Source organism: Coregonus clupeaformis, chromosome 7 (assembly GCF_020615455.1).
Source record: "Coregonus clupeaformis isolate EN_2021a chromosome 7, ASM2061545v1, whole genome shotgun sequence".
NCBI classification, from domain to species: domain Eukaryota; kingdom Metazoa; phylum Chordata; class Actinopteri; order Salmoniformes; family Salmonidae; genus Coregonus; species Coregonus clupeaformis.
The window spans coordinates 24,044,044-24,055,043 of record NC_059198.1 but is presented as its reverse complement, the minus strand read 5'-3'; the positions used below and the strand labels follow the sequence as shown (position 1 = coordinate 24,055,043).

The following is an 11,000-nucleotide window of genomic DNA, read 5'->3' as shown; positions in this document are numbered from 1 at the left end:
TTAAAAAGTGTTTCTCAGGTTAGTGTAGTCACATTCTGTGATAGCACAGGTCAGTGTGCTAATCTCAGAGGCTTTCACAACAAAAGAGGTCATAGAACCCCTTGGTCAAAGAACCAAGTCTGACATATGTTTAAATTGAAACAGGGTTCTCCTGTGGAACCCATCTCAACTTGATGTCTTACTGAATAATAATGAAAAAAGTTTATTTCTAAGGTTTATAAATTGTTGTTAGATCATATGCCAGTCGACACAGATGTTACTAGATTGAAATGGGAACAAGATTTCCTGGTTGATAAGCAGAGAAGAAGAATGGTCTCACACAAATCTTCCTACAGCCTCAGACACAAGCTCTCTCAGTTTAAAACCATTCACAGAGTTTACTATGCACCAGGAAAACTTCACAAAAAGAATGCTGAAATGTATTTCCTTTGTTGCCGCTGTAAGAGGCAAAAGGGTACTTTTTATCAAGTGTTTTGGACATGCAATCTTATTTCAATGTTTTGGGAATCAGTAATCAACACAATTTCAGAACGTTTACAGATTTCTATCCCTCTCACGTCACGCCTCGTTTGTGTCTGTTTGGGACTAGTGAACTAGATCCATGGAACAAGAATCAGAAAAATATATATTGATCTGTCTGTGCTCGTGGCAAAGAAATACATAACATTATTCTTGAAATCAGATAGTCCCCCTATTTTAACACACTGGCTAAATTAAATATCTAGCTACATCCCTTTGGACAATATTTTATATAACCACATATCTGGCATTCCCACATCCAATTTATGGCAATAAGAGCTAATAAATAATGAGTGACATGTTTATTCTTTTTATAATTGTGTTGATGGATTTGTTTTTTGTTTGTCTGATTGTATGCACTGCTGTATCTTTTTAGGTACAGTACATGCGAGTACCTGTGTGTATGCAACACATGGGGGGGAATGAAAAACGTGTATTATTTAATTAATTGTATCATGCATTATGGTGAAATTGTACTTACACATGCTAATAAATACATACAGTATATACACAAAACAAGAAGAGGGAGCTTGCATGTGACATGTAAATACACACACACACACATAGTATGACATGGTTCTGTCGTCTAGATTGGCAGATATCCAGGGGCTTTACAGGGACATTGAGATGTGCTCTGTCCATCCTCAGCAGTTCTCTATTTTAGGCGAGGTGTGACCGTGAGTTGAGCGGGTTTTGGATGAATAAGGGGGGTGTGGTGGCCATGGAGAGAGGGTGGTGGGAGAGCTAGGCACTGGGTCAGAGATGTTCATTGGTGAGTGAGGATCTGTGGGAGTGGGGTGGAGAGCCTGAATCATAAGTGGACACCTCACAAACACATGAACACTTGTCAGCACCCACACACAATCTCCACTTGAGTTGAGCTCTCTCTTCTATATCACACACACACACACACACACACACTTTCTCACTACCATACACACGCACTCTCTCTCCCCCTCTCTGTGTTTGTGTGTGTGTTTACAAAGTACAATTGCATAAGTGGATTTCAAGCATAGTTTAATTTCGTTTAGCAAAACGGATTACCGCCAACACCAAGGCATATTGTTCACCATTTATCTTCCTAGCATTATAAAGTTGTCAATGAGAAGAAGTCTTAATTTCCATATTTAAACATTCAATGCCTCCTGATAACTTGGAAAAATAAGCACAGATGCCAATGGATGTGGAACGCAATAGCCTAACTGTCATTAACCTTACCCTGCACTGATTTATTTCCCCTTATGGACCAGGGCAACACACAAATACACAGCACAATAATAGCAATAACTTGTCAAACAATCAACAGTTGTAAAATGTAACTTTTTTTTAAAGGCAAAGCTGAACTATTTGCTCTTATATCTGTTGTAGCAAAATAATGTTGGTTTGACCGGTTAATCAAGATTCAAGGAAACAAATTAGAGTAATATTGACAGAAGAAGAAACTTTTTAACCAACGAGAGGCACTATTCTCTTACCCAGCTTCCTAAGTGGGTCATGCGCCTTGGGTTGGGATTCCACTGCCTTGGGTTCATGATGCACGGCGATAGGAGGTTTCTTGCTCCTGCCCAACATGATGCAAGTTCCAATGTCGTCCTCGTTGTAGTTTTCTGCCTGTGGCTCTCTTGACTGATATGAAAAAGTCAGGGGTATGTATTCGGGAGCGCAAATTCCCGGTGCATGTGCCGTTTTTTAACACTACCGCAAGTCTTGAGTTTTGTGTTTCTCAGTTGCGTCACCAGGAGAGCGCGGTACAGTAATTAATTCCCTTTCCATGCGAAGTCCCTCCCAGCGTGATTTAATAGCAGTGCGTAATCTGAGGCCAGCCAAGGGCGCAGAAACGCTTGAAAACTATACCCACTGACACAAACACAAATCAAATTACTTGTACCGGCAGACACATGCTCATATAGCCTGCCTGGCTATAGCCTACTTTCTTTGAACATAGCAGCCTATCAGGAGCAATTTCAGTGGTGAAAAAAGTACCAAATTGTCATACTTGAGTAAAAGTAAAGATACATTCATAGAAAAAATTACTCAAGTAAAAGTACAAGTTTAAAATATACTTAAGTATCAAAAGTAAAAGTATAAATCATTTCAAATTCCTTATATTAAGATAACCAGACGGCACCATTTTCTTTTTTTAACGGATAGCCAGGGGCACACTCAACATTTATACATAATTTACAAACGAATTATGTGTGTTTAGTGAGTCCGCCAGATCAGAGGCAGTAGGGATGACCATGGTTGTTCTGTTGATAAATACGTGAATTGGACCATTTTCCTGTCCTGCTAAGCATTCAAGATGTAAAGAGTACTTTTGGGTGTCAAGGAAAATGTATGGAGTAAAAAGTACATTATTTTCTTAAGGAATGTAGTGAAGTATGAAAAATGTTGCTACTGTAAGTTCCTGGGAGCCTGCTAAATACTAAATTAAAAAAATAAAGTAGTTAAAAATATAAATAGTAAAGTACAGATACCCCAAAAAACGACTTAAGTAGTACTTTCAAGTATTTTTACTTATATTTTTACTTAAGTACTTTACACCACTGGGCAATTTGGTCATGGCCAAAGGAAAGTTTCACAATCTCACTGACATATTCTTATGGTATTTGAATCGATCTAATAGCCTAGCCTACACTTCATGATTCATGAATAATTGCGTAGCCTACAGTTCCGCCGACAGAGTTTTCAATTAATCCTATATAGCCTACAATCTGCATTTATTTAGTTTTTTTACTGCAGTTCCTAATGAAAAAAGCAGTGTTTCGCAATCCAAACACCGGCTACACTCCAGCCCACGTTCAAAGTCTTATCACTGGGCGCCACCTAGCGGTTATATGTGGTTGTAAAAATCTTTTATCTCAAATCCATTATGGGTGGGTGGGGTGTAGGCAGGAAATACTAATGTATGAAAGCCGATGTAATGAGAATAATGGATCATCTGGCTATCGCTTTATTACAACCAAATTCAGTTAAATCATTCAAGCAAAGTGCCAAAACGCATACACTTTATACATTGAATATGCCTCTAACACATTGATTAAACGGTTTCTTAATATCGCAGAGGCTGCAAGTAGCCTGGCCTACTTCTGAAGATAAAGCTATTTCTATAGCCTATCCTGATGTTCTCTTCAAAACCAGGCTACAGTGGTGATAAACATGATCAAATAGCTCTGGGCCCAAGTTATGATTTATTACTTCTTCTACATCCATATATGTTTAACATACAACGTCAATTTGTGCAAAGTGAAATGCTTTTGAAGGGGACTCCACTTAATAGGTGCTGTATGTCATTTGTAAGTAAGCCGGGGGGAAATACTAACTGTGGATTAGATTAATAGGTCTTGGTCTGCGATGCTGCAGTGGCAAACCCGTGGGGTTGGGACTTAATTAGGTTTCGATAAGGGTATAAAGAGGATAATTAGGAGAAGGAGCGAGCTCAGCTGTAGGTTCCAGGCCTAGGGGAGAGAGGCATGTTTCACAGGCCATCTACAGACCTATTCCCTACAGCATAGATGCAAGCTCCTTCTCTCTCTCTCTCTCTCTCTCTCTCTCTCACACAGAACGGCACTGGGTCTCCTAATAACTAATGACACATGATCCAAAGGCCTCCATTTTAGAACAATCATTCAGGCTCTGTAAGCTTTGATGTGTAATATCAAAACAGAGACAAAGGATAGAACAATATAATGCAGATCCATATATTTATCTAAATACAGTATATTGCTCTGATATAATGTTATGGGAAAAATCCCAAATGGATATAGAATAGATCTTTTGACCCATTCTCAATTGTGCCCAGCCGTGTTGCAGTATACATAGGGTGAGAGATTAACTCATGTCCAATAATCCTCTCAGAGGCTCTGATCCAGGAGCTGCTGTACTCCTGCCCAGGCATCTAGAGCTTCCACTGAACACCACTGGCTCTGTAAACACCCACTCACCCATTTGACAAACCCTACCCTCCCTCCTTGTCCCCCCAGCAATCACTCCCCATTCAGTAAACAATTGGTAATATGGCGGCCAATAGATACACAGGTTTGGCTGGTATCTGTCAATTGCCAAAAGTTTGCTTGGACTGAAGAACATCTGGTCAGCCCACTTTGAGTGTGTGTGGTACATTTTTGTATTTGTGAGCTTGCTAACAAATGTAGAAATGTATTTAGTACGACTTACAATGGCTTATTTAATGTATATTAGTCTCTTTAACTCTGAGAGTTATAGCTATCAAGCACCTCACACCAAACTAGTTAGACTATTAACCCTTATTTAACCAGGTAGGTTGACTGAGAGAACACATTACAGGAATAGCACCTCATAAGAGAAAGTTCCTCCTCATTTGGGCCTATACATTCGGGCATAGCCTACTCTTGCATCAACTGCTCCAAGAAAAATGATGATGAAAGGACCAAGAAAAAAGAGGACAGGAGGAAGAGATGCCTAGTAAGAGAAAGCTACAGAGCAAAAATAATAGATTAAAGAGAGGACAAAAGACTGTAAGAGAGAGCAAGGGGGTGTGAGAGGGGGAATGATTGAAGATGACAATTAGGATAAAATCAGGATAAGAGTGAACGTGATTGAGAGAAAGGTCTATGGTATGAGGGGGAGGGGATGCCTACCCACTGAAAAGTAGGCCCTACATGCATATAGCCTACAGCAGCAATCACACACCAAGTAGGCACCATGTGAAATGCCACTGAGATGTGCCCTCTCCATGTGGGAGGAATCTCTTGCCTGCAGGGATAAGGACATTGCATATCAGTCAAAATATACATACACTGTCATTTCTGTTGTCTTGTGTGCATACTTTCGGTGAGATGTGCAAATAATGCATTAAACTGTGTATTTGTAAAGCAAAAAGTATGCTGTGTTTGAAGAGGTAATTACTCAATTATGACAGTTTGAAGTTATCTATGCTGCTTACATTAATGCAGAGATATAATTAGGTAACTTCACAGACTAGCAATTTCAACCACAGTAAAGAGACCTAACCACCAGCTATCCTAGCTTGTAGCTGCATGCTACTAACTAGCTAGCTAATCAGCGCTACGCTCAACATTTAGTTTGATTGCATGTTTTGAATGTTGTTAGCTAGCTAGCTATATTACAATACCATGTTTCCACCGATACTCCCACTTTAGTGCAGCATGTTTGCTTAGTTAGAACCTGGTTATGGTAACATCCATGCAAATAGGGCATTGGCTAGCTAGTGTATTATTATTTGGCAAGATTCGTTAACTGGTCTTGGTACCTAGCTACTGGTCGAGCTAGCTCACATGCTAATTTATGATTTCCAGGTTACCAGCTTGCAATGAGAAGCGTATGTTTTATAATATGCTAATTTATACGATTATCAAGGCGTTTGCCAAGACCATACAGTATTTGGATCTAAAGTTGTATATTTCACTGCACATGCATGATGTGCGACGCTAGCTAACACATTAGCTAGCCAGCTAACCTAGCTAGAAATGCTAGTAACTAGCCAGCTCAGTCGGCAAGCCTTTAGGTAGTTTTTAATATAGAAACTGGGTCAAAGAGAGGCACGTTTAATCAACTGGTAACTAACCGTCGACAATAAGCTTAAGGCTAACTCTCAAAAGTGGGCAATTGTGTTATTTTTAACATTTCACCAACGTTTCGTTGTTCCGTTCTATTGAGTGTGTGTTGCTACTAGCTAGCTAGCTAAATAAAATGTATTTTCTTTACGCGTCGTTCTACACTCCTATCCTTGCGCATTAGTGGGAGGCGAGAGAAATATCGCTCCGCACCAGAGAGAAATACTTTTTCACAAATGCTAGAAAAACCTTAAACTATTTGAAACCACATAAATAATTGTGTAATTGTTAAAGCAATAACAAAATGAACATAGCGCGTAGCCGATAGTTAACCGTTTTTCTACACGGTCCGTAAAAAAGGACTAGTTTGTTCAGGATGACGGTTTCATTATCGTTACAAAGAAAGGATTGTCTCAATGATTGTGGGATACTGAGCAAAACAATCCGAAATAGATAAAAGCTACGACATACTCATATGTCATAATTTACTACTAGTATACAATATGAGTGGGAAGTCGATTAATGACGATCAATTCACAAACTCTTCAAAACGTTCACAATTCCTCCCTCTTTTTATACATGGTAGCGTCTGAAAGAATAACCCGGACCGCTTTCCTCATGGGACCAATGTGCACTTGATTGACTCTCGGGATAACCAATAAAAATATGGTTTAAGCTTAGCAACAGTGAATATGCCATTTTGTCCAATAGCAGCAATGAGAGGGTGGTCCTATGTCCCAAAATCTGATTGGCTTAAACTTTCAATAGATGCCCTAGAATTGTGGGTCAGGTAGTTGATCATGGACGGTCTCGCTAGTAATTTACCTACATTGGAACTACATATCCCACAAAACAAGTGCAGTCAAGAAAAGCAGCATGCGCACTGGCAGTGGTAGAGTTGATATAAAAGCCGCGAACTCCTTCTGTAGTAGCATACTGGACAGTCACTGTTGTGGAGCTGAAATACGAACTTGAGAAGGGCTGGGAGTGCTAACGGCACCGAAATAGTTAACGTTAGTTCGCTAGCTAGCTACAGTAGCTCTGACGAATCATTCGACAAGTAACAAGTGTTACCATTCATAACTTTGTTTTTAAGAGTAGCGATAGTGAACGTTTCGAAATTTAGCTAAACATTTATTGTCAAGTAAATGTTGCTCATATTAAGACATAGAAACAGTATACTTAACAAAAGTTAGAAAAATATATTTTAATTAACATTTAGCTTAATTCGCACAGAGACAACGGTTGACATGTGGTAAGGCGAACAGCCCACCCGCATACACCAGGATGACAGAACCGAGCATTGAGAAGACCCATCACCTGAAAACTTCAGATACCCCATCAGGTGGGAGAGGAAGAGTTGTGGAGCATCCCCAAACCAATAAGAGCCGTGGACTGGAGACTGACGATAGGGGGCGATATGGTGATAAACAGCAGCAAGCAGAGAGCGACGGCGGGGATTATCCCTTCAGACAAGTTGTGGCAAATGCAAGGCGGACAGAGGGAGGTGTGCCCTAGGTTCGTTGCCGGAAATGCACTTCCTAAGTGCCCAGCAGCAACACAGCCTTGCCAGGAACCCGGAGCAGATGCAGCCGGAGAGGCTGGCCTCGTAGCCCACGGAAATAGTGGAGATGGACCGCACGAGGAGACCTTGAGTCAAGTGCAAGGCGAGTGTGGGAAGAGAAGCGGCTGTGGCTCTCCGGGCGCCGGGGCAGCTGCAGATGCGCGTCAGGGCAAGAAGAAACACAGGCGTCGACCATCCAAAAAGAAGCGTCAATGGAAGCCCTATTTTAAACTCTCTTGGGAAGAAAAGAAAAAGCTTGACGAGCGAGAGACAGAACGAGCGTCCCGAGTGAGAGCAGAGATGTTCGCGAAGGGGTTGCCCGTTGCCCCCTACAATACAACGCAGTTCCTTATGGATGAACACGACCGAGAGGAACCGGATCTGAATACCGAAAGTGGGCCCCGACGTCTGTTGGGGACTGGTGCTCGCCCAGAGGACACCGCAAGTGAGGACGAGCTATTCGATGTCGAGGATGAGGAGGACTATGGCAGCGGTGGTGGCAGCGACGGCATCGGGAGGCCTGGAAACGCAGGTGGGGAGTTTCTTCAGAGAGACTTTTCCGAGACCTACGAGAAATACCACATCGAGAGTCTTCAAAACATGTCCAAGCAAGAGCTGGTTCAAGAATACCTGGAGCTGGAGAAAGTGCATGTCCCGTCTGGAGGAAGAGAACACCCGGTTGCGACGCGCAGCCAACCCGGACATCACAGATGAGAGCCAGGTGCCCCAGTCGGATTCGGCGCGGATCAGAGAATTAGAGGGTGAATTGGAGAGACTGAGGGCGCAGAACAGTGAGCAACGTCCGCATAACCAGCAGAGCAAGGAGCGGGAGAAGATTGTCACATTAGGTGACTAGAAATTGATAGAACCAGGTAAATATGGAAATGAGGGGACAGTTTTATGAAATCGGTTGTTAACTCTGGAAGTTTCATTGACAGTCCGTAAATTGCATTGCAATACTTGATCTTTCTTTTCTATCTGGACTGTAAGTCGCCTGTTTAAAGTTTTTCAATAAGTAATGTATATATTTAAAATAATTTTCTTTTTTATAAAGAGAATGTATTTGGAAATACGTTATGTTTTTGTTTCCCTGGTATGCATGCATTAAAATACACTATCCCACAATTTGTTAAATCAGCAGGAAGTGTTTGTCCAAATTTAACATTTGTCAAAAAGATTCTTTCGAGAATTTCAAATAACTTTCCCACAATTAAATGTGCAAATTAACATATACACAAACATTATTTTGTTTTTTTCATAGTGGGTAAATAAAGATTTTGCCTGATATCAATACATTAAAGTATTTGGCTGTTATCTGCAAGCCATTTTACAGCTATCGACTTAGATCATTTTATTTTCACTATTTAGGCAGAATAGAGTGATGGAATATGCTCAATAGCAATTGGTGGGGAAAAGTACTCAATTGTCATACTTGAGTAAAAGTAAAAAGATACCTTTAATAGAAAGTGACCCAGTAAAATACTACTTGAGTAAAAGTCTAAAAGTATTTGGTTTTAAATATACTTATGTATACAAAAGTAAATGGAATTGCTAAAATGTACTTAAGTATCAAAAGTAAAAGTATAAACCATTTCAAATTCCTTATATTACGCAAACCAGATGGCACAATTTTATTTTTGACGTATAGCCAGGGGCACACTCCAACACTCAGACATATTTTACAAAGGAAGCATTTGTGTTTATTGAGTCCACCAGATCAGAGGCAGTAGGGATGACCAGGGAACATCTTGATAAGTGTGTGAATTGGACCATTTTCCTGTCATACTAAGCACTTTTGGGTGTCAGGGAAAATGTATGGAGTAAAAAGTACATTATTTTCTTTAGGAATGTCGTGAAGTAAAAGTTGTCAAAAATATAAATAGTAAAGTAAAGATACCCAAAATAACTACTTAAGTAGTACTTGAAGTATTTTTTACTTAGTACTTTACACCACTGCTCAATAGCCTAGTTTTTCAGATTCATTTCAGATGTGCCCTTACTATCCTACTCTACTCTTAGATGAGCCACTACCAAATCAGGTAAGTTGTGACTGCTTCACTCATTACCGATGGCCACTATAGAAATCATATATGCATTGCATAATGCAACCCTTGTTAAACAAAAACTGGCTAGAATCTACAGTAGCCTGTACACAGCCATATATTTAGATATATTCAGGGTAGGGGAGTAACTGATTACATATAATCTGATTACAAAAAACTAACTGAATCAGATGAGATGTCTACTTCTTGATTTACTTTTAAATAAAGGATATTTGTGAACTTCAACATTAAAAATTCAGCATTGAAAAAAGTCAGAGACCACTATGATGATCACACCAAATGCATTCGATAGATCCTTTTAGTCTTATTCTAATTGAGGGGAAAGTAATCAGATTAAGTTACTGAGTTTGGGTAATCCGAAAAGTTACGTTATTATGTTGGACAGGTAACTAGTAACGGATTACATTTAGAAAGTAACCTACCCAACCCTGGATATATGACTCTAGCTGTAGCTGATGGTTTTGTGAGGTCTCACAAATTGCAAAAGCTATTTTGTACTCCAAAGCTCACCTCTTGACCTGTCTCAGTGGTATGGATGGACCTAATGTAGTAGGCTAAAGCTCATCGAGCAGATGACTCCAACTTGCTAAAATAGTATTTCTAAACAAGGCAAGGGTTCCTATTGGAGTTGCATTGCCCTACTTCCATGGTATAATTTGGGGTATGAAATTTATTGGGCCAAGGGTGATCAATGAATGTCAGGGGAGAACTCTGTCACTTTTTCATTTGTCATTATTTTGCAATTACTCATAAAATGAGATTGAATTCAATGTGAATGTTAAGCCTTACCCTTCATACTGTTCTTATAGAATAGTATATGGCTATATAGTGTGAAAAGAGGAGTCGTGGCCATCTTAAAGGGATAGTTCACCCAAATTACAAAATTACATTGGTTTCCCTACCCTGTAAGAAGTTTATGGACAAGGTATGACATAAATCCATGCTTTGTTTGTTTACCTGGCCACTGTTATCAAACTAACTTTTTAGCATTTGTGGCAAAAATCCAATGCAAGTCAATGATATTAGCATTTTTTGTTCTTCAGGTCCAAATCCTCCTAAAGTATCCAACATTGAGTGTTGCTCAATTAAGTTACATATATGAAACAGTGGCCATGTAAAACAAACCAATGCATGGATTGCTGCCATACCTTGTCCATAGACTTACAGGGTAAGGAAACCAATATGTAATTTGGATTACCTATTCCTTTAAAGAGAGAAAAGCTAAGAATGAAAGATAAGTAACGCTGCCCCATTTAGCCTGGTTCCAGACTGAGATATAAAATGTTGTCAAGAACATTG

The 11,000-nt window shown here is 39.9% G+C and overlaps 1 protein-coding gene across 1 annotated transcript; it reads left to right on the top strand.

The window, feature by feature from the left end:
* Positions 1–6,994: 6,994 nt before the first annotated feature.
* Positions 6,995–8,970, top strand: hexim1 (HEXIM P-TEFb complex subunit 1). The gene is given in 3 exon segments (XM_041881991.2): positions 6,995–7,529; positions 7,531–8,280; positions 8,282–8,970. Coding segments are annotated over 3 exon segments (1,131 nt in total). The 5' UTR covers positions 6,995–7,361; the 3' UTR covers positions 8,495–8,970.
* The last annotated feature ends 2,030 nt before the right edge of the window (positions 8,971–11,000 follow it).